Source organism: Nyctereutes procyonoides, unplaced genomic scaffold (genome assembly GCF_905146905.1).
Source record: "Nyctereutes procyonoides isolate TBG_1078 unplaced genomic scaffold, NYPRO_anot_genome, whole genome shotgun sequence".
Lineage (NCBI taxonomy): Eukaryota > Metazoa > Chordata > Mammalia > Carnivora > Canidae > Nyctereutes > Nyctereutes procyonoides.
The window spans coordinates 5,357,653-5,381,765 of NW_026575052.1; the positions used below are offsets into that span (position 1 = coordinate 5,357,653).

At 58.3% G+C, this 24,113-nt stretch overlaps 1 protein-coding gene across 1 annotated transcript in view; it reads left to right on the plus strand.

The window, feature by feature from the left end:
• IGSF21 (immunoglobin superfamily member 21) overlaps window positions 1-24,113 on the plus strand; it is a 239,281-nt gene that overhangs the window by 152,874 nt on the left and 62,294 nt on the right. The window contains exon 3 of the mRNA XM_055331438.1: window positions 8,686-8,807. Coding sequence (XP_055187413.1) covers window positions 8,686-8,807 — 122 coding nt within the window. The remainder of the gene's footprint in view (window positions 1-8,685; window positions 8,808-24,113) is intronic.

The window sequence follows — 24,113 nt, forward strand, 5'->3', positions numbered from 1 at the left end:
CAATGGAGCTTTAAAAAAAAAAAAAAGGCAAAATCCAGACTCCACCCAGGACTCACTGAATTTCAACCTCGAGGGTGGCTCTCAAAGAAATGGACATTTTCAAACCCTAATCCCACCCAGTCAAGTGATTCTGCTGCGCATAGAAGTCTGAGCACCTAGCATGTACCCGGGTCCTCCCTGCCTCCCTCGCTTCTCGGCTGCTAGCCCCACAGCGTGGGTTTGGGGTGCACAGGAGATGCGGAGGGAGCAGCCTGTGTCTGGCGGAGTTTGGGGGGCTCAGGTGGTCGGGCTCTGACCTGTGGCTTTGCATCTGGCAGGTGGGGCTGGGAGACCACACGGGGCCAGGGTTGGCGTGATGGTGTCTCCCGGCCCGGCATTTCTCAGCAACATACCCACCGCACCCACCGCCCTCGCTGACATCCTCCAGCCCCCTGGGCTAGGGCAGGGAGCAGGGTGTGTGGACTGGCCTTATGCGGTGGGTGCAGGCATGGTTCATGCACACATGAGTGCACACACCCCATGAATCCATGAACTGACACACACCCCTGAGCCGGAACACTGTCTCTCTTACACACCCACAAGCCCACACATTTAGAACTACAGCACACAGGGCAGCCCGGGTGGCTCAGCGGTTTAGCGCCTGCCTCTGCCCAGCGCGTGATCCTAGAGTCCCGGGATCGGGTCCCACGTCGGGCTCCCTGCATGGAGCCTGCTTCTCCCTCTGCCTGTGTCTCTGCCTCTCTCTCCTCTCTGTGTGTTCTCATGAATAAATAAATAAAATCTTTAAAAAAAAAAAAAGAACTACAGCAAATATTCTCACCAGTACTTTGCTTTACACACACATGCACGCATGCACACCCATCCTTACATGCAGCCCAGAAGCATGTGGATTCATATACTCCCCCTTGCTGACGCACATATACACCTACAGCCTCTGGACCACAAGCTTTCTTGTTCACATGGGTGCTCACCCTCATGAGCTGGCCTCCGAGGCCCCAGGCAGCCCTGTCCTCACACTAGCTGCACACACACACTCACACGTGCATATGCACCTGCCCACCGAGCCAGCAGCCGCTCTCCCGCCTGCCATGCTCACTGGCCCTCCGAGCCCCCAGCCCGCCCCACTCCCTTCCTGAGCTGCTGTCTGCCATCGCACGGTAACCAGATGAGACAGAGCAATTTATGACACCAGCTGTCTCTGTCAAAACCGGAGCTGCCACACACATGGGGGAAGCCAATTACCCCAAGCCCGGCCCTGCCAGAAGCCTGGGCTCACAAGGGGGCTGGAGCAGGGTGGCATCTGGCCATCCAGAGACGTAGGTGGCACCGGCCTCGGGGATGTCCCTCCCTTCTGTCCTTGGGGACCCCAGTGTCCTCCTCCCCCTGCCTCAGGGGAGCCTGCCCTCCCCTCTCTGGGGCTGCTTCTCTGGCCCAGGAGCCACAAGAGCAGACTCGACGTGGAGAGCGGGTGGGCAGGGTCTGAGGTGGGGGGGAAGAGTGGTCCCAAGTCACCATGGCAACCAAGAAGCCTGGCGCCCTGTGCCCCTGCCCTACACGGCAGCCCATGGGGAGGCTGCTTCCCTGGCCCCTCTTTCCTTCCCCCTTTGTCTTCCCCCTCCTCCCTGAGCAGATGGCCTCTTGCCCTGTGCCCCTGCCCTCCTTTCTCTCCGCCCAAGACGCCCCTCCCTTCCATGCACCCCCCACCCCCGACTCAGCACTTCATCCCATTCTGCTGTCCGGATCACTTCCCCTCTGGACCCAGGTTCGAATCTCCACTCCTCCGCTTACCAGCTGGGCAGCCTGGGCTAGGGGCGGCCCCTTCCCTGACCCCAGTTTTTGCGCCTAACGAAACGCTGCTCATTCCTATAAAAACACTGGCCCAGAGTCCCCTGGGTGCTAGACAGTCGGGGCCCTGGGAGTCGGGGGTACGGCATGGAGCGGGATGAAGGCCAAGCCGCCTGAGCTCAGGCTCCGCAGAGGAATCAGAAAACACCCCGCTGCAGAAATGTAAGTGAGGTGGTCACGTTTCTTCGCCGTCACTTGTGCTGTGTTCACGGCTCTGCTCCCGAATCAAGCGCAGTTCAGCAAAGAGCTCAGTCGATAAAGGAATGCTCCAGTGCGCGACGGCTTGAGCTCTACTCTTGACTTGACCTAAGTAAGCCGGTTGGGAATGCTAGTTGACCTGCTGCCCTCTTTGCATGTGTTGCTGAGCGGGCAGGAAGGGACTCCTAGGCGATGGTTTCACGGCAGAAGTTTCTGGAACGCTCAGCACCTACCACAGTGCCAGGAACAGAGCAGTCAGTCCACATGCTATGGGGTGCGTTCACAGATATTCCTTCCTGTGAGTGTTTCCAACAACCCTGGGGCACAGGTTCAGTTAACATCCCTCATTTTGCAGATGAGGAAACGGACTCAGGCCAGGCAGCGACCGCGATCCCCGCAGACCCAAGACCGGAGACTCTCGCTGGGCGCAGCATGCCGGCCGGTGCTGGGCACACTTGCGTTGGCCAATTAAATGTCCCTCCTGCCCCCGACAGCACACCCTGCAGGGCTGGCATGGCTCGTGCTCATCGTGGTGGCCGTGCTGCCTATAAGCTGCCCGCGCGGGGATTCGAACCCCGGGCCGCCCAGCTCCAAGAGCCCAGGCGCCGTTCCTTCTCCCGTGTCTAATCAGTTCATTAACACCCTCCTTGCACGGCCCCCTCCTCGCTGCCCAGCCCCAGAGACCTCAGCTGCTCCATTTCCAGGAGAGCAAATTCCTTCCCGGCTGGAGAGGAGCCGGGCTAATGTAGGCAGGCAATTTAAACAGCTCGGGCGAATACACCAGCGGTTTTCACTCCCCGCCACTATTACACTTTCCAGCCGCGGCGGGATTGGCCCATAAGTGGGATATCAAGTTTATTACAGCTATTTCCAACCTGTAATTGGTTTTGTGGAACACAAAGAGAAGGAGGTTGGGGGTGGAGGAGGTGATCTCCCCCCCTTCTCTCTCTCCCTCTCTCTTCCGGATGATGGCACCCGGGGACGTTGGTGAGGACACGGAGTTTGGAGGCATTTGTTTTTCAAATGAAAAACCCCGGCCGGCCTGCGGGCCATGCTGCTGGCTGGACTACGTCCATTTGCCACGCTTTGGTGGCTCCGCTTGAAAATCACCCCCAGCCCCCAGCCCGGCTGAGGCCAGATTTGCTGGGGGTGGACGGGTGGGGGGCAGGCAGGGCGCTGGGGCAGGGTCTGGGCAGCTGCTGAGCCCCCGTGAGCAAGGCCAGAGCGGGAGTAGCTGTGGTCTCCGGGCTGGCTGTTCTAGAATCAGAGGACTTGGGCATTCAGAGTAGGAATGGTCCTCAGAGGTCACCCTGCCCCAAGTCTCCTCGTTGAGCACCTAGGGAAACTGAGGCTCAGAGAGGGGGGCGGTGTGGGGGCCAGCCCGTGGCATACAGAACCCGGGGCTCTGTGTCCTCCATCCCTTCCAGGCAGCACAGCTGATCATTCTGGGAAATCGTGGCTGAGACGCGGTCGGGGTGGGGGAAGGTCGCTTATTCTTGAGCACCTACTGTGTGCCCCCGGCCTTCCCCGGAGTCTGCCCCCCCCCGACCAACCAACCGCCCCGCTTTGTACCCAAGTGAAACAAATAATAGCCGTCAATATGCATCGAATGCTTTCTTATAATTACCCGAGTTCATGTTTGCCAACAGTGCGTGGCCCGCGGCAAGCACCCAGGAACGCTGGCTGTGGCTCTTCCTACCACCAGGTGCCAGGCGAGCCCCTGGGGGTGCTGTGCGTGCGGTCGTGTGTGCGCCGCATCCTCACACGGGGGCCTTCCAGGGAGGTTCGGGTGCTCCCATGTGGCCGGTGAGGAGGTGGAGGCACGGAGACGTCTCCAAGGTCACACAGCTTTAAGCCACAAGTGGCAAAGCTGGCCCCGGAGTGTCTAGGGCCGCGTGACCCCCACGCCTCTGCGCTTTGCCATGTCCTCAACCCCAGAATGGATCCCCCACCCGTCTCTCTTCAACCGATCTGTGCTGAGGGCTCAGCCCCACCACTTCCGGCCCTCGTGACCCGGGCAGTTCACCTGCCTCTCTCTCTTTCTCTCTCTCTCTCTCTCTCTCTCTCTCTCGGCCTTGGTATCTTTATCTGCAAGATGCACAGGTCTCCCGGGCAGGTCCTGTTGGGCACACACTGTGTGCCAGGCCCCATGCCAGGCGCTGGGAGGCGATTCCTATAGCGCGTGGCCCTGAGAACCCGGACAACATAACGGACACCGTGTACACCGTCAAGCCAGGCACATGCCGGTTAGGACTTGGATTCTTTGGCACAAGCGCGTGCGCAGCGTCCTCTCTCTGGCCCCGGTGTGCCCTTTGCACAATGGGGATGCCTTCCTGTAGTGGTGGAGCTTGGAGAAACTGCGGCTCAGGTGCCTGCCGATCCCTCCCGGATGGTGGCTGCGGGGATGGTCGAGGCGCCCTCCCGGCTGGACCAGGCCGCTCCTCCCGGGGAGCCGCAGTCAGGTCGTGGTGTGGACGCAGTGGGCTGTCCTGGAGCAGAAGTGTCTTCCTAGCTCTTCATGGTATCCCAGTGCCCGGCACGTGGTAAGGACCCAACTCCATTCATTTATTCACTCATTCATTTATTCATTCTTTCATTCAACAAATATTGAGTGAGATCCATGTGCCAGGCTCTGCGGACCGAGCAATGAACAGGACAGATAAAGACCTTGCCCTCGTAGAGTTTATGTTCGAGGAGTAGCTCACATTCAAGGACCTATTTATGGAGTCCGTAGAAATCTGTTGCATGAGTCAATGAACTCCGTCTGAGAGGGAGACCCCACACCTTGGGCCCCGGCTTTCCAGGACGGCATCTCAGCCGCTCCTGGCAGCCTTGCTGTCCTCTGCCTGCCGCGACCCCATGGTCTCAGGCCACTATGGCACCAGGGGAGCATCTTAGAGCCCCTGGGACCAGCCTGCTTCCAGGAACTGGCCCAGAGCATCCTGCAGCTCCCTCCCTGGGCTGCTCTAATGACTGCTAGCCAGACCCCAGGCCCCCCACCGCCGGTCTCTGCTCCCACTCCCCCACCAGCCCTCCAGTCCTTGCTCGCCAGGTGGGCCCCCTTCTTTCATTTATGGACATTCTGCATCCTCGGACTTTCCAGTAAGAATCATTCTGCTCCCCAGCCCCAGTCCTGGAGGGTGGCAAGGGCCCCAGAAGAAGGGATGGCCGAGAAAACATGTTAATATGCATAGAAATAGCTGTCTGTGCTGAGCGCCTACCACACATCGGGTGCTGTTACAAACCTCATCTCATTTAATCCTCTCGAGAGGTTCAGAGGTACCGCATTATCCCATTTTACAGACGAGGAAGTGGAGGCTTGGAGATGTGACGTGCACAGAGTTAGTAACAGAATCAAGAATTCTACTGAGGGTGGATGACATCAGTCTTGGGGCTTGCTCGAGAGTCTCCCAGAGGCGGGGAGCACCGGCCTGGGACTAAGCCCTCTGAGAGGGGCCCACCTCCACCTGGAGGCCTTCTGTGACCACCCCTCCCCCCAAAAGAATCCTTGGCTCCTCCATGGGCATCAGATCGCACTTGGCAAATATCTGTCGCTACAGCCGTGCTTTCCCAGGCTCTGGTCTCAGTGACCTGTGGGCCATGCCTCCCCAGCAGGCTGTGAGTGAGCTGGCTCCGGATCGGCTGCAACCGCGTGTCTGAAACTTGGTTCTTCCTCTCCCCAGGGGTCTGGAGCCTCTGCAGGTCTGAGGCCTGCAGCAGTGTTTCTAGAATTAGAGAGACGGTGTCCCTCACCATGCCTGCTGTCCCACAGCCTGTGATAACCCCTGTCCCCAACCCAGTCCCATCTGGTGCTGCCACCACCAAGAACCACAGAATAACCTCCTTGCAAATAGCCACTGGCCCATTGGCCTGGGACCTGAGGGTGTGTTCCAAGGCCGGGCCTTCCCTGAGGCCGAGGGAGGGAGGGCGTCGAGCCAGCTGCAGGGCTGTCACAGCTGGGGACAGAAGCACCTGTCTTGGGCTGCCGGAGGCCACTTTAAGGGGAAGGAGTGATTTACTTCGAAGCTGACAGGGAGGCCCCAGACGCAGCCCCAGGAAAAAGATGTAAATAAAACCAAAGGAAAACTAGGTGCGTCCTTGAAACTCCCCTGTGCCTCGGCCCCAAAACAGTGATTTACGGCTGAGATCATTCTTCAGTGCTTTATCTGGGGTGTGTGGGTATGTGTGGACGTGTGGGGTGCAGGTGTATTTTCCTAGTAATAAAATCCTCCGTCCCGGTGAATAAATTTGAGGAGACAGTTTTACTGACAGATTTTTTTTTCCTCCTTTGTATAATAAAAAAAAATGGAGTGAAATTTGAGATTGGGACGATAAGGGCTGCCGTATTTTAGGAGGAGATAAAAAAGCAGTACCTGAAGGAGGCAAGGCCACAAGTCACAGGGCAGGACACCTTCCACTTTTATGACTTGGGGAGAAAATTCTTCAAGCCTCCGCAGGGCTCCCCCAGCTGGAGGGATGGAGGAGAAGGGGCGCTGAGAGCAGCTGCACCTGCTCTGTCCGTCTCAGCCCCTGGGGGCCCAAACCAGCGGGTGGGGGGCGGCCCCACCACGGGAGCCAGAGCCACACCAGGAGCCCCCGCGTGTGCCCTCAGCTGAATCTCCCCTCCAAGCCACGGTTTCTTCATCTGCAAAGTGGACAAGCTGTGGTCCATTCCACTTGCTTCCCCGGGGGTACTGTAGGTCTGCACAAAGCGATGGCGCATTTCTCATCTGGGGCCAGATCATTCTCGGGGTCATCCTGTGCATCGTAGAATGGTTATGGCGTCCCTGCTCTGTCACTAGATGCCTGGACCGAGCCGCCGTCCCACCAAGGCTGTGACACCCCAGGATGGCTCCACTCCTTGCCGACCGGCCCAGGGAGTGGGTCAAACCATCCCTCCCGCCACCACTGCTGAGGGCCCTGCTTTGCTCCTTTTCCTCCCTCGTGCCCCAGTGTCGGGGTCCCCCCCCCCACGCCGGGAAGCCGGTGCTGCTGAGAGCACACAGCCACACAGGGAAAAACAAGTGAAGAGAGTGAGCTGGAGATCAACCCAGGGGAGTCAGAGGGACGTGAGCTTGGCGAGGAGTAAGGAGAAACCGTGCAGTGGGGAGTCCCACCGCTGATCCCCCCCATCGGGGTCCTGGAGATTATCACCACTCTAACCCAGCCTGTGGGGCTCCCTGGGCCGCCCCCCAACCCCTGGGACTCTCAAGGGCCTCCTTACTCCTTATGAGCTTGCAGATCATGGTGGGGGTTGAGGCCGGGGGTGGTGGTGACACATACTGACATGGGCCGTGCCTGGTATACAGCTGGCACTCGATATATGCTAGCTGCACTGCACTGAGCCCGTGTCCCCTAAACCAGCGTCAACGCCACGTAGGCCAGACAGATGTGGTGCCAGTTAGCTTGGGTCCAGAGGTGCCCGGAGGGGCCCAGCCGCTCCCAGGCCTGTGGTCGTCTCGGGAAGGCTGCAGATCCAAGCAGCTTTCCGCATCCCCCCCCACCCCCAGCCCCTCCGAGGAAGCCCCCCGGCCGCCGCCCTCCCAGCCGGCCCCCTGCCTCCGCCAGGCAGAGCCGCGGGGAGTTAATTCCACTTCTCCAGGCCCAGGCATGAGGCCTCCCCGGTCGCAGGCTGTTAGCGCGGAGCCCAGCTGAGCAGCGAGAGGCTGCAAGCTCCGGTCTATAATAGAGTTGCTGACGCAGGCGGAAAACTGTAGGGAAAACTGCAGCCGAGTAAACAGATAAATAATTGAAACAGTGACAACACATACCTTGCTGCTTTGTGGAGTAACACTTTCATTAGCTGGAGGCAGCGCGGGCGAGGGGAGGCGGCGGGCGGCGGGGAGCGCGGGACGCTGGGGTCCGACGCCCAATCAGCCGAGAAGAGCCGGCACCCGCGGCCTTTGTCTTCCTGCAGAGGCCCTATTGTCACCTCCCCAGGTCCTGACTTCTCTGGGCCTCCCTGCTGGCCTGTCCCCAGGGCTGTCCCCTTCCCTCCACCCCCAGGTCTGTAGGCTGGGTGCTCCCCAGGCTCCTGGAGGACCTGCTGCGCCCAGACGGGCCTCGCCCTAGGGCCTGAAGGAGCTTAGAAATACCATCCAAGGTGACCTTCCACCACGTTGCCTTCAGGGACCGTTGAGCTGCGTTGCCGACCAGGCCCTCCAGGCTCTGGCGCCCCTGCTTTCTCACCATTTCCTTTCTGCCCCCGCGGAACTCTGAACGCCGGCTTCTTTCCCCACACATACTTGTTCTTTCCCACCACAGGGCCTTTGCTCCTGCTGTCTCCGCCTACGGAGCACTCCCACCCTTTGCCAGAAGGCAACTTAGACCTCGCTTCCCCGAGGAAGCCCCCTGGGACTACCCTGCCTCTGCCTGCCTGGGCTCCCCTGCCATCCCATGCCTACCTACCCCTGACAGAATTTGCCAGAAATTCCTGCCAGAGAGAAGAGCCAGCTCTGCCCCTTCCTGGCCCAGGACCTCGGGGAGTCACTCCAGAGCCTCGGTTTACACCTCAGTGCAGCGGGGATGACCCGGGAGGGCTCTGGTGATGGCAGTGACATGTCCCCTAGAGGCCTCTCCCAGGGCACCGGGGTGTTGGGCGGCTGAGCGCCCCCCTGTAGCTGCCTCTGTGCTCTGTTGTAGGTGACGGACGGCGGGACCATCAAGCAGAAGATCTTTACCTTCGATGCCATGTTCTCCACCAACTACTCGCACATGGAGAACTACCGCAAGAGAGAGGACCTGGTCTATCAGTCCACCGTGAGGTGAGGCGCCGGCGGCCGCGGCCACTTCCCCGGCCCGTTCCCGCCTGCCCTGCGATGCCTGGGGGTCCCCGGGCCACCCTCCACGGGCTTGGAAGGCAGGGCGGGGGCGGTGCTGCAGAAGGGCACCCCGTGCTTCGAGGGGCGCCCCACACACACAAAGAAGGGCAGGGAGGGGTCAAGTCGCACGCCCGCCGCAGGCAGCAGACCCTCCGCAGCGGCCTCCCCAGCCCACTCCTCCACCAGTCCTTGCACGGTGGGTCTTCCAAACCCACTTTCCAGGTGGGGACTCTGAGGTCCAGAGAGGGTGAGCAGTGTGCCCAAAGTCCTGCCGCCAGGAGGGACGGAGCTGGGGACGAGAGCCAGTCCTGCCTGGCTTCGAAGCCCACACAACACGCTCCTCTGTCCCCCAGAGCCCCCCGCCCCAGCCAGGAAAACAGACCCTGAACAACAGGACCCCAAGACAGGAGGGGCAGCAGGACAAGAGGGAAGCACCCTTGGGGATGGAGATACTTCATATTTTCCACTTCTAGCCTTTTTCTAGAAAACTTCAAGGTGGCAGATCCCAGTCCATGCCCTGCCATGTTCTAGGTGTGAGGGTGCCACGGCCCCGCACCCTACTTGTGTCCTCTCTGAAGGGCCCCGGCCCTGTGTGCGCTTGCCGTGCCCCCCTCCCTGAGGTGCCCCCCACAAACTCCTCATCAATCTTCAGGGCCCGCCCGAGCAGGCCTTCCTGTGGCTTTCCTTCTTTACACTCCCCTGCACCCTAGCAGAACGACTGTCCCCCAAAGCCAGATGCTGCTGGGCCCCCAGGGCCTACCCCCCCATGAGCTGGGGGGAGTCTCACTGCATTAATGAAAGTAGCTTCACACAGCCTTTGGCCAGGCACAGTCTTGCACACACGCATGTGCTCAGACACATGTATGTGCATTTTTTCCATGCTACACACCAAATGCTTTGCCTGGTTTCCAGGCAGAAAGCAGCAGTCTGGAGGCCTGGCACGTAGTAGGTGCACAGTGAAATTTGCACACTGACTAGGTGGCCTTGGGTATGCTCTTCGGCCCTTTGGGCCTCGGTTTCCCTATGGGTAAAATTAGGAAATGAGGGGTGCCGGGGTGGCTCAGTGGTTGAGGGTCTGCATTCAGCTCAGGGCGTGATCCCGGGTTGAGTCCTGCATCGCCTGCTTCTCCCTCTGCTGGTGTCTCCGCCTTTCTGTGTCTCTTGTGAATAAATAAATAAAAACCTTTAAAAAAAATTAGGAAATGAGATGGGAAGGTTGCACGGGGCTCACCCAGGAACCTGGCAGGTGATCCTACCCTGCACGCTTTGTAGGATGGAAGGTGACTGTGCTCCCCTGGACGACCTTTCTGGGTGCCCCTCCTCTCTGGGCTTTGTGCCAGGAGCTCAGCACCAGGCCTTGCTGGGGGAATCTGGTGAGCATGTGGGCGCGAGGGGACGCGGAAGAGGCGAGCAAATGGCTGCACAGATGCCTTCATTCATGCCTATGCTTTCCCCTGTACCTGCTTCCAAAAAGGATCTGGGGCTCCTTAAAATATTAAAGCACACCTAAGACAAGCCCGTTACAATCAAGATGAAAAACTCATTTTGGAGAAGAAAATAATCGTCCTGGGAGCCACCGATGGTTCTGCAGAAGTGAGCACTCAGATCACTACCCTGCTTCCCAGAAACCCGCTGCTGCCACCCACCCCCACATGGTTACCATAGTCTCTGAGAAGCGCCCCCCCAGCCTATCCCATCATCCCCCCCCCACCAGCACCCTAAGCCAGGAAGGAGGCCCAAGACCACCAGCAGAGCCCTGACCCCCACCCTCTTGTGTTCACTGGAGCACCCAAGCCCGAGCCCGAGCCCGTACCAGAAGACCTGGTGCAGAACCAGCTCAGCCACTTCCCACTGGGTGACCTTGGACGAGGGCCTTAACCTCTCTGTCGTCCTTAACCTCTCTGTCGTCGTTGTCTTCTTCTTCTCCTTCTCCTCCTCCTCCTCTTTCTCCTTCTCTTCTTTCTCCTCCTCCTCCATCACCTTCTCCTTCTCCTCCTTCTTCCAATTAAGCAGACTTAATAGGATCAGCTTCACACCATCATGGTGGGATTTAAGTGAGATTTCTGCCCTTGGCCTGAGTTCCAATCCTGGCCCCTCTGCCCCCTTGTGTTAGTGTCACCCAGGCTTGGAAACTCTGTGCCCGAGTGGCACGATCTCCAGAAGGGAATGACAATAGCGAGCAGCTCACTGCTTAATCCGTATTAAAGTGCTGCCACAGGCGCTGAGCTGTGCATGCTTGCTGTCCTTGCCCAGGAAAACCCCCCCTTCTTCCACCGTAAAACAAACAAAACAAAACAAAACAAAGCTCTCCTCACCTTTATCCAGATCCCATAATGGCCCCCTGTGTGTCCTCTGGCTCTTCGAATCCTCATGAACATCCCTGTAAATGCTCACAGGTGTCACTGTTGGCTCGAGCCTCCCTGTACAGGCAGGGTCAAAGTTGAGCAAGGTTGAGGGACTTGCCCCAAGGGCTCGCTGCTGGAATGACACAGAGGGCAGCAGACCCCACGCCCCCTCCCCCGGAGCCTCCACCATGCGGCCCTGCTCATTTTACAGCTGAGGAAACTGAGGCCCAGACCGACGGGAGACTCGCCCAAGGTCACATGGCAGTGCTGACCTGTGGCCGGTGCTCCTTCCTTCCCTGGCCTCTGCTCCAGGGCTGATGTCCCAGGCCCGGCGCACGGGGGCAGAGAAGCCCCAGGAGGCCACGGGCGGGAGGAAGGGAAGGAGGGAAGGCATCTAATCGGATCCCGGAGAGCCTCCTAGCCAAGGAGGCTGCGTTTCCAGGCTGCAGGGCCCCATTAGGGCTGGCGGCGGGGCGCGGGACTCCGCATTTACATATAAATGAAGATATTTACAAATTAATGCATCTCAACTAGAGAGAGTCCCAGCTCCACAGCTGTCTGGGCCGCTTCCTCTTCAGCTGGGGAAAGTCAGGGGGAGAAGGAGGCTGAGATCACTGAGAATTGGCAGAGAGCAATTCGCAGGCAGCTGAAAGGAGCTCCAGGGACTCCCAGGGCATCTCCTCCCGCTGGTGGGGTTCCCGGAGGGGTGGGCCGCGGGCGGCATGACAGGGCTTCTGCGTCCTGGGGGTGGGGTGCACGTGTGCCACCCCAGTTCATGACCTTGGGCAAGTCGCCACCCCTTCCCAGTGCCCCCCCCCCCAGGCCCCATCTATCAAAGGTCTGTAGAGTGAGCCTCCCGGGTTGGAGTTGACAGCCATTTATTCCCTCAGAGGATGTTTAATTGAGCACCTACTAGAAGCCTGGCATGGTGGATCCAGCGGGGAACAAAAAAGACCCGGCATTGAACTCTCATGGGGAGAAGACAGTCAACAAGGCAAGGGAGGCATACGTAAATTTATCAGTACCCATTCCACAGAGGTGTGAATTGTGGCAACTGTGTAAGGGGGGGAGAGCGGGGTGCAATGCCAGGGTAGGACCACCGTGCTGGGGCGCCCCACATGGTTGGCCAAGGCCTGAGGGATGGGAGGAGGCCACGATGGTAAGGAGGAGGGCCATGTGGCAGAGGCCTGCCCTGCACCCACCTGCAGCATCCTCCACCCCTCCGCGGGCTTCTGGGGCCACCAGAGCCCCACTCAGTTTGTTCACGGGGCGGGGTGGGGGGCAGGGAGCATCCCCAGAGGGTGGGCGTTCCCAGAGCAGCCCTGTGGATGGAGATGTTGGGTGCTCTCCCAGCCCCCCCGGCCCTTGGGTGGGACTACTCAGATGGGTGGTCACTGTCTCCTTGAGCTCCCCAGCAGGACGGAGGCTGAGAGGCTCCCCCAGAGTAACCTCTGTGATGCATCCCTATTGGCTTCTTCCTCCCCACTATTCCTCACTCCCTTCCCAGCTTCCTGGGACGCCTCACAAATCAGCCAGCCACTGGCTCCTGAATCCTTGTCCTAGGTTCTGCTTCCCTGGGGTCCCCTTGAGTAGGGGAGGCATGATCTGGGTGACAGTCCTGCCCCCTGGCCTGCACATCGCCATCCGCCATCCTCCTCCTCTCCCCCCTCATGCCTGTGCCTCCGCCCTCCTGCAACTGTTCCCCCTCAACCCCCCCAGTACCTGTTCCACCTCGGCCCCCCGCACCTGTTCCACCTCGGCACCCCCATACCTGTTCCTCCTCGACCCCCGTACCTGTTCCACCTCAGCCCCCCACACCTGTTCCACCTGGGCCCCCACACACCTGTTCCTCCTCGACCCCCGTACCTGTTCCACCTCAGCCCCCCGCACCTGTTCCACCTTGGCCCCCCCACACCTGTTCCTCCTCAGCCCCCCGTACCTGTTCCTCCTCGACCCCCCCGTACCTGTTCCGCCTTAACCCCCCCACACCTGTTCCAGCTCGGCACCCCCACACCTGTTGCACCAGGCCAAGAACAGGTGGAGCAAACAGATGGGGTCCCCCACAGAGGGGAAGGTTACTGTGTGGACATACCCATTAATCTCTGCAGAGTGTGCCCATCCATGTTCCAAAGTCCTCTGCCGTCCCTCGTCCCATTCCGTGTGCCCAGGATGTCCTGAGGAGCACCAAGCAGCCTTCACTGGCCCTAATTTGGCAGCGAGGGAAGTCTAAACTCAAGGGGGTACGTGCCTTTCCCATGCCTTGCCCACCTCCCTTTGCCAAGGCCCTACTCATCCATCCAGGTTCAGCTTGCACGCCGCCTCCTCCAGGAAGCCAGTCGTTACTGCCGAGACTGGGTCACGTACCCCAGGGTTCATCCCCTCCACATCCTCACTGCCCTGACACTAGGTGTTCAAGGTCTGCCCCTCCCGCTCTAGACTCAAAGCCCATGGACGGGGACTGGGCCTGAGGCCTTCACCGTGGTCTCCCCGGCCCCCCCGGCCCAGCACCCCCACCCCCACCCCACAGCATTGAGGACAAGGTGTAGATGCTTGCGGGCCGATGAGTTAGTGGCGGAAGCTATGGAGTTCTCCCATCACAGCCTCCCTGCTGCTGGAGACACGGAGGAGGGAGCAGTTCGCCACCCCCACCCCCCCCACCCCGAGCCTTCTCCGACGTTTTCATCCTTCATTCATCACAAAGGAATTGAGCAATTGCTGTATGTCAGGGACAGTGCTGGGGATAAAATGGAGAGGAAGACATAATCAGACCCGCTCTTGTGAGGCTTGCAGCGTAGGGGGTGAGGAGAGACAGACTATAAAAATATGTTTAAAAGAATAAGGAAAAATATTGACAGTCGGTGATGAGTGTGTGAAGGAATAAGGTTACGTGACAGAGGATGACAAGAATAATGCAGTAGGTGGTGGGAGGGTGGTGAGCGGGGCGGTGAGTTTTCTTATAGGAGGTGACATCTCAGCGCAATCTATAGGATAACAGGAAGTTATCCTGGCAGGGTTGGGGTAGGGAGGGCATTCCAGGTGGAGGGCACAGCAAGTGCAAAGGTCCTGAGGTAAGGAAGCTGGACGTGACCTAAGGGCTACCAGAGGGCCCGCGTGGCCAGAGTTTAGGGAGCAGGCCGGCATTTATTCTGCGTGTCCTGGAAGCTGCTGGAGGTCATGGTCTGATGCGACGTGGGTCTTGCGAAGCTCACTCTGGCTACCACGTGGAGGGTGGATTGGAGGCGCCAGGGAAGGAGGACAAAGCTTCCCCAGATTCAACTGGGAGGGGGAGAGTGGTCTCCCCATAGGCCCCAGGACTTACCTTCCAAGTCTAAGCAAGGTGGGAGAGGGCGCTGGACCACAGTATAGGGCTGGCAGAGGCACCAGGAGGCAAAGGGGTGCCGGAAGAGCCACCGCCTCTCTCTCTCTCTCTCTCCCTCCCTCCGCCCCCCCACCCCGCTCTGATTTCCGTGCCCATCCCCAGGAGCCGCAAGCAGGAGGTAGAGAACAGCTGGGTGGGTGGAGGAGCTGGGGGGCTTCATGGAGAGCGGGAGTACACAGTTACACCTCCCTAATTCATATTTATCAGGAGAGGGAGACGCGGGAGAAATCAAGTGAATGAAGGAAGAGCCTGGAGGAAAGAGGACACGGAAAGAAATGCCACTTCCTTTATTACTTCGAGATGCAGCTCGCTCTCATATTCGCTCCACAGCGCATATGGAACAGTTGCTGCATCCGAGGCACAGGGCTGGGGCACAGCGCTCCGAGGTGGTCAGGATGCAGCCCTGGCCCCCTCCTCCTCCCCCTCCTCCTCCCCCTCCTCCTCCTCCTCCTCCTCCCCCTCCTCCTCCCCCTCCTCCTCCTCCTCCTCCTCCCCCTCTCCTCCCCCTCCTCCTCCCCCTCCTCCTCCTCCCCCTCCTCCTCCTCCCTTCCTCCTCCTCCCCCTCCTTCTCCCCCTCCTTCTCCCCCTCTTCCTCCCCCTCCTCCCCCCTCCTCCTCCTCCTCCCCCTCCTCCTCCTCCCTTCCTCCTCCTCCCCCTCCTCCTCCCCCCTTCCTCCCCCTCCTCCTCCTCCCCCTCCTCCTCCTCCCTTCCTCCTCCTCCCCCTCCTCCTCCCCCTCTTCCTCCCCCTCCCCTCCCCCCTCCTCCTCCTCCCCCTCCTCCTCCCCCTCTTCCTCCCCCTCCTCTTCCTCCTCCTCCTCCCCCACCTCCTCCTCCTCCTCCTCCTCCTCCTCCTCCTCCTCCGAGCTTACAGCCTGCCCCTCCCCCCATGCCCTAGTGCCCAGAAGCTCCTCCAAGGCTCCGTTCCATCTCTTCCATCTCAGTAACCCCCCAGACCCTGCTCGGCATTTAGAGACGAACAATAAATATTTGTGGAAGGAAGGGAGAGAAAGGGGAGATAAAACATGGAGATAAATAGCTAACAATTCGAGTAATAAAGTGATAGCTGTCGTAGCAGAGACTCGGGTGTAATGCAGTGAGGAATCGGAGCTGGAGAGACCCGGGAAATCACAGAGGAGGTGGCGTTCGAAGTGGCCCTGGGCGCGTACGTGGGTTTCAGACAAGGCGGAGTGGGGAGCGGACGGGCTAGGCGGAGGGCACCGCGTGGACAGAGGCCCGGAGGGCGGGAGGCGCGGCCAGGAGTGCGGACCACTCCACGCGGGCAGACAGAGGTTGCCAAGTGGAGGCTCCCTGGAATCTGTTGGATGGACTGTTATGCTACGGTTTATTCTTTTTTTTTTTTTAAGATTTATTTATTTATTGGAGAGAGAGAGAGAGAGAGAGAGGGAAGGGGCAGAGGGAGAGGGAGAATCCTCAAGCGGACTCCCCGATGAGCACGGAGCCCGACGCCGGGCTCCATCCCAGGACCCGGAGATCACCACCTAAGCCAAAATTAAGAGCCGGGTGCTTAACCGACTGAGCCACCCAGGCGCCCTTGTGCCGGTTTTTAAATAGACACATTGACTGTTTGGTCCAAGGAGCAGAGGGGCTTGCTTCCCTCTGAAAGGTCACCTAGGCCCTTCTGCAGACTCACCTGTGAAGGTCCAGGGCAAACTTCTTCTCTGGTCCTGGTACAAAGCAAAGGGCCATCTGGCCCCGGGGGCTTTGAGTCTGAGGTCCACGGTTTCCTTGTCCTTCTGCATGTCATCGTGAGCCGTGCATCCTTTTCCTCCGAAATATGCAGAGCACCTGCTGCTTGCACAGAAACGGCCGTTCATTTGTTCACTCATCTGACCCCTCGGCAAACACACGCCGAGTAGCTGGAATGTGCCGGGCTTGTGCCAGGTTACCCTCAGTTCATGACCGGCCGGAAACCCCCGCCTCTCTCGCACCCACTGAGCCTCCAGGACGATGAAAGAACCAGAATGACATTGTGAGGACAACCTTGAACCCTTTTCTGAAGTTTATTCAGAACAGATTATGCCTCTTAGGGCGCCTGGGTGGCTCCATCAGTGGAGCGTCTGCCTTTGGCTCAGGTCATGATCCCAGTGTCCTGGGATGGAGCCCCGCATCGGGCTCCCTGCTCGGTGGGGAGCCTGCTTCTCCCTCTCCTCCCTGCTCATGCTCTCTCACTCACTCTGTTGCGTTCTATCTCAAATAAAATAAATAGATCTTTAAAAAAAAAAGAGAGAGATTATACCTCTTGGTCACATCTGACTTGAACACCCCAAGGGTCCCCATCTAAAAACTAGGGGATTATTTTAGGAGCGAGGACTGCAGTTCTCCCAGCTACGGGGGCGATTTCCGCTCTCAGAGCCTGGGCTGCAGGGTGCCTGAGCAACAAGCCTCCCTCGGCCTGGCCACACCACAGGCCAGTCCCCAGACCACCTGCACTAGTATCACCTTGGAAGTTGCTTTAAAACATCAGTTCCTGAGTCCACCAAGATGGAATTTGATTTAAGGGGTCTGGAGCGGAGCCTGGGGGATTAATCTTTTAAAAAGTCTTCCAGACAAAGTTGCTGGGGGCATCCGCTCTGTGCAACACCTTCCACCTGCTGCAACGTGCCCAGGGGACCTAAGAATTCAGTGGGAAGCCACAGACACAGATCATGCTAGTTGCTGCTGGCAACTAGACGATTGTCCTAAGGCCCCTGGGACCAGACTCATTTGGGTTGAAGACGACAAAATAGTTGACCAGGCAGTGATCTCCCAGGCCCCATCCAGTTCCAAGCCTGGGTCACCCCCCACGCCCAGCTGGAAGTTAGTTACTGGTGGAATGAGAACAGCTGGTCTATGCATGACCCTGTCTAAGCTTCTCAGAAAATGAGGCCTTGACTTGGAACAAGGGGGCCCAGGAGCAGCCCCCCCGGCATTTCCCCCAAGGCAGGGTGCTTTCTGAGCCAAAGCCCCCCTGGACCCAGTCCCAGGCCTCTGGCCCCCAGAGCACCAGTCAGAGAAGGAGGAGTTACCAGACTGGCCTGGGTCAGGCCCTGAGCCCGTCTCTCGGCGGGGACGCATTTGGGGGAGCGGGGGTACCTACCCTCCTTCCCCTCTAGGTCTCAGTGCCTGGCACAGAGCCTAGGGTGGAAGCCCAGGGCCTCAGCAAAGGTTTGTTGAAGCAGTAGACTGACAGGTTATCCAAATGTGCAATGACCATTTCAGGCAGCCAGCAGAACTTTCTTCCGACCCATCATCTGGTTTCACCCTAACAACCGTCCCATGGAGTACACCTCATCGAATCCTGTTGTATAGATGATGACACAGAAGAACCGAGAGGTGCAGTCACTTGTCCAAGGTCACACGGTAGACACGTGGTGAAGCCTGGGTTCACACACCAAGCCAGAATGGGGCTCTGGGCCATTGGGAGCAGAGTGCCCACCCATTCCAGGACCGCTGCCAGGCCCTAGACACCCAGGTAACTTAGCAGGGAGGGCACGTGACCTTGTGTGTCCTTCCCAACACTCACGATGGATGCACCTGTGCATGCACGCACGCACGTACGGTGTATCTGTTGCCCAAGATGCTTGGTGCCTCTGGGTAGGAAGCTGCCAGAGTCAGCCTCCACTTTAAAACTGGCTGCTGCCCGAGGGTTGTAGGCCCCTGGGTGCCCTGGCCAAGGAGACCAAGTGGTGCCCAATCCCAGCTCCTAGAAGTGGGACTCCAGGAGCCACCCCCGTCTCCTCGGCCGGCGGCATCAACCCCATTGACTGGCTGAGAGTTCCGTTTAACCTGACGTGTTCCCACTGCCCTGAGCGGGACGCACCCCCTGCCCCCACCCCTCCATCCCCACCCCCACCCCAGCTTCCTCCCTGGGGCAGAAGCACTCCGTTGGCAGGGATGTGGCGGGAGCACCCGGTGCATCACACCTCTGCTCTCCCGTGCCAGGTGGCCGCTCTCCACGCACACAAATGCCGCCACTGCCCCCACCCAGGCCCCCGGCCGCCCAGACCAGCAGGGCCTACTCCCACAGACTGGTCCTGAGCTCACGTCTCCCTGGGGCCCTGACTTCCTGCAGGTAAAGGTAGGCCCTCTTGCCTTGTTCCCTGAATTCAGTCGTTCCTTCTGAAAGAATTTTTCTTTTTTCAAATCTCTTCTTTTCTTTCTGTCCCCTTCCGGTCTTGCACTTCCCACGTCCTCCTGTACCATGCACGCAAACACACACACATACACACATGCACACACACACACATACACACACCACACTCTGCTTCCCTCCCCCTGCACATAGCTTACATCTCTTGGGATGGAGTCCCGCAGAGGCCCCAGAATCTCCCCAGCAGCAAGGACCTCAGATTTCAAGGCCCAGGGGCCTCGGGAGCTTCTAGTGGGTCCTCTTTCCACGCTGGCCACACTGGGGCAGGTGAGGGGTTAGGGACCTCGCCATGGTTGGGTCTTGGGGTAGCGAGTGGACGGCTTTGATGCAGGGGACAGAGATGTGCTCTGTTGAGTTGGCAGCTTCCACTGAGCAGCCTCTCCCCCGCCCACGGCCCCCATTCTCTCCTTGCCCACCCCCTCTGCCCATGGGGGGGCCCCTGGGGCTCCCAGAACGGCCCCTCTCAAAGGTCTCCCCCCACCCCAAGGGAAGTGCTTGCAAAGCTGTCTGCTGCCCTCTGGTGATGCACTGGGGTATTGCAATGGGGGGTCCCCGGCCTATGCCCCCTCCCCCCAATCACCCAGGATAGGTCTTATCCCTTAAGCACGGGAACCTTCCTTTCTGCATCTCGAGGGCACCAGTGCCCAGCACAGAATGTCAGCAGAGATTTGTTAAATTAATGATCTGACAGGTTACCCAAATGTGGAATTACTATTTCAAACGGTCAGCAAAACTCCTTCCCATCCATCATTTGCTTAAACCCTAACGACAGACCTATAGAGTGCAGATCTCAGACCCTATTTGTGGAGATTATGCTCGGCCCAGGGAGGCAGGGAGGGGAAGAGCCCAAGAGCTGGGAAAGCTCCCCTGTCTCACGCAGAAAGCTCCTGGCCTGGGCGATTTCCGCAGTGAATGGGGCCCGAGCTGATGGAATGGGGGCCTCCCGGGTAGCCCTCCCCTCCTCTGGGGAACAAGTTGCCTTCTACCAAGGGCCTCCCGAGACAGCGTCTTCACTGCCAGCCACGAGGAACTGCAGACCCATGTCAGACAATGCCCCGGGTCGTGGGGGAGAGGTAGTTCTTATGATGTGTCCCGTGCACTGTGATGTTTCCGGTAGGGCTGGCCCTAATTATTCATTTGCCATTTAAAAAGTGTTTGTTTGTGGACATCAGGAAACAGAGATGAGGGATCCCTGGGTGGCGCAGCGGTTTGGCGCCTGCCTTTGGCCCAGGGTGCGATCCTGGAGACCCGGGATCGAATCCCATGTCGGGCTCCCGGTGCATGGAGCCTGCTTCTCCCTCTTCCTGTGTCTCTGCCTCTCTCTCTCTCTCTGTGTGTGTGTGATTATCATAAATAAATAAAAAAAAATAAAAAAAACTTAAAAAAAAAAGGAAACAGAGATGAACAAGGGAGGTAGGGTCCCGGTGCCCCTGGAGCCGACATTCCCCAGGCTGTGCCTGGGGGACACAGGGAGAGGTCGGGGGAGGTTCCCTCTGGGGTCTGGAGGAAAGATGAAGCAACCACGCAAAGGAAAGCTCAGGGAATGAGTATTCTGGCAGAGGCGGAAAGCTAGGGCCTGAGCTGGGAGCCAGCTTGATGTGTCATTGAAGGGCGGAGAGAAGCCAAGTGGCTGTCAAGTGATGAGCCCTGCAAGGAGTGTGGGGGAGGAGAGGTGGGAAGTCTGCAGAGGCCGGATCTCGGGGACCAGGCCTCTTGAACTTGACTGCACACAGGCATTGCTGGCTCAAACTCTGTGGGTGGGGGCGGGGAACCCTGTGAGCCTGTGTTTCTGATCATCTCCCAGGTGACGTCAGAACCTCGGGGACACAGGCCTCAGTTTGCCAAAGCTCCCCAAGGGGATTCCCGGCGGCAGGCAAGTTTGAGAACCACTGTTGTAGCACATTCTGGGCGATCAGAGAGAGTTTGGGGTGTATCCTAGAAGGGATGAGGAGTCGTTGAGTTGGTCCTGTTCCTATTTTGGGGTTGTGAGAAGATCGGCCTCAGCTACTGCGGAGGATGCGGGAGTGGAGGCAGGACGCACCTGTCACTGGGGAGCTGGGCAGGTAAGGGGTGTGCTGGCCAGGCCGGAGCAGTGGGGTGGGAGAAGGGTCTGGAAGCAGAGCTGACGAACTGGAGGGTGAGGCCATCACAGGGAGAGAAGCAGCTGGAGGCCATCAGGACCATGGCCAGAGCACGTAGCTGGGAGGGGGGGGGCGGGGGGGCGGGGGATGCTCCCTCCTGAGACCTGAGACGGGAGCCCAGCAAGGACTGGCTGGGGCTGGGGCAGGTGCAGAATCCTCAAGTTCGACCTGCGCCAGGTGAGACGTGTCCCTGAGACACCCGAGCAAAGACGCCAAGTGGGTCGATGGAAACACAGGGTAAGGGACAGATCAACAGACAGATTCAGGAGCCACCCGCACACAGATGCCATTTAAAGGCACCGTCCCCCCCCCCCCCCCAGACTCAGGATACACCTGCCAGTAGACCTTCCGGCATCACCCAGACCAACCCCCTCATTCTCCAGATGAGAAAACCAAGGCCCAGAGGCTGTGGGTGACTTCCCTGAGGTCACACAGCCAAGTCAGCTCTAGAACCAGGGCCCACCTTCTGGCTCCTGGGGAAGCATTTCCGTGCCACGGAGCTCAGCGCGGCTTCCCCTGGACCCCAGCCCGTGGGACAGAGTTGCTGAGAAGACAAATCATTTATGTATCTGCAGTCAGAAAACCAGAGCTGTTAGAAATTATCTACACACACACACACACACACGCACACACACACACACACATCTTTTTCCTTCTAAGTAAAAAATCAGTAACTGGGCTGTCAGCTTTATTACTAATTATGCAACTGCTTTATTGCGAGTATTAAAAAAAAATTGAAGGCTAAGAATGTCCAGGAAAGGCTTAATTTAGTAAACGGTTCAGAACAAAGTATTTGTCGCCGTGGTATTTCTTCACATTAGAATTTGCTCCGGGTGATTCAGGCCTCCTCTTTAATATATTATTGCAGCCTAATAAAGTTCCCAAGTTCTGGGAGAACCTTCTTTGCCTCAGAAGGTAATTTTGTTCCAGGAGGTGAGGGTTGGTTGGGATTGATGGTGAATGGAAGGTCTGGTGAGCCTAAGGGTCCCGGGAAAGTCAGGCAAGGAGACGTGAGCGCATTGCTGAGCACGCGCAAGTGTGCAGTGATGGCGGGTGACCAGATGAATGGAGGATGGAATGAATGAATGAATGAATGAATGAATGAATCCGGGGGGAGGAGACAATGAGTGAACGGTGGGGCAGTGCCCAGCCGGATCACTGGGTGGTTGCAGAGCTAAGCCTCAGTCAGGGAAAAGGAGTCACCTGCCACTTGCCCTGGAGAGAGATAAATGGGAAGGTGGTGGAAGCCATCAGCCTTTTGTACAAAATACGCACCTGTCACCTCCATTTGCAAGTGACACCGGCCACAACCGAGATGATGAAGCAACACCACGCGAGGCTGCGGGGCAGGGAGGGCTTTCTCATTTTAGAAAAAGCAAAGAGCCAATCAGAGACCTTGAGTGATTTGCTCAAGGTCACAGAGTCCAGGAGCAGTGGAGGAGCCAGGGCCCAGGCTTCCAGGGGTCCAGTCAAGGGCTAGCGGCTTCTTTGCAGCTCCCAACAGCTTGGGTCCTTTCTTTTTTTCTTTCTTTTTTTTTTTTTTTTTTTTTTTTGTTTACTTGGGTCCTTTCTCGGTGCATCTGGTCTCTCGCTGCCCAGGTGCTTTCTGCACCCGGCAGCCAGAGGGAGCTTTCAGATCATGGCACCTGCTACCTGAAGCCCTGCAAAGGCTTCCCAGCTCCACGGGAGAGAATCCCAGTTTCTTGTAGCTTCAGGGCTACAAGGTCCCAGATGATCCCAACCCCCTGGCCGGCCTCATCACCCACCCCTCTTGCTCCCTGGCCACCCTCTGAGACCTTCAGCCTTGTGGCCAAGCTCATTCCCGCCTCCAGACTTTTGCTCGTGCTTTTCCTCTGCCAAGTATGCTCTTCCCCATCCCAGGTCTCAGATCAGACGTCATGTCTGCGGAGATGCCTCCCCGACACCCCCCTCTGCAGGGATTCCCTCTCACCCCAATCCCTTATCACTTTGTTCCTGGTTGTTGGCTACTGGCTTTTCATGGCATTGACTACTGTCTGGTGAGACTCCCTCATTTATGCATCTGGATCCAGGTTTTCCCATTTGCCTCCCCCATGCAACCCTGGGGGTGAGGGCTTGCTCCTTCCAGCTCTCCTGTGCTCCCACAGTGTCCAGGCGATGCCAGGCAGCTCCATAGCTAGCGGCCAGTAAATCCTTCTTTTTTTTTTAATGATTTATTTATTTATTTATTCATTCGTGATAGACATAGAGAGAGAGAGAGAGAGAGAGAGAGAGAGAGAGAGAGAGGCAGAGACACAGGAGGAGGGAGAAGCAGGCTCCATGCCAGGAGCCTGATGTGGGACTCGATCCCGGGACTCCAGGATCGTGCCCTGGGCCAAAGGCAGGTGCTAAACCACTGAGCCACCCAGGGATCCCCCAGCAAATACTTCTTATACAGACACATGAGCTCCTGGTCAGAGGGTCGGCTTATTAGACCACAGGCCTGGCACTGAGACAAGAGCCCAGCGGTCTAGTGAGTCTGCAGGGAGGCTGCGTGTGACTCGGCTTCTCTGAATCTCACTGTCCTTTTTCCAGGGCACGAATGGGAGGGAGCCCTCGGCGGTGGGCATCCCTCCCAGCTCTGTCCCTGTCTGCCACTTCCCCTCTGTGCTACCGATGGGAACCGGTGGTGGACCCCGTCCCCGGGGTGACGGCGCTCGGTGCACAGCCAGGGCTGGGGCCTGGGAGATGCCTGCAGTTCTGAGACGTGCCGGGAACCCGCCTCGGTGCCCAATGGGGTCTGTGTTCTTGCGTTTGGATTCTCAGGGGAGCGGCAAGTCCTTGCAATGGTGATTTCCTTGTGAGCTGGGCCGACACTCCTAATTATTATTTGGAGAGGCTTGGGGAGGCTCAGTTAATTGATTACATATTTCCTTCCTTGACAGGGCATTTGTTTGGTTGTGTCGTTCTTTTTCCCTTCCCTGGGCAAGTTAATGTTCCTGGGCATGTTGAGTATTTTGTGGGGACCCTGGGACTAAAGCCAGTCATAACTCTCCCCCCACTCGCCAACCCTGCCAGGGGCTTTCAGGCACTTTAATTTAATTTCCCTGGACCTCTGCTTCCCCCACGAGGGTGATGATACAGCCAGAGCCCTGAGATCTGAGGACTAACAGTAAAGCCAAGGCCAGTGTTTTTCAAGCTCTTACTGTTGTAAGCAGTTCCCACACATTGACTTGCAGATCCTCGGTGCGAGGGTACTATTACTGTCCTCATCTG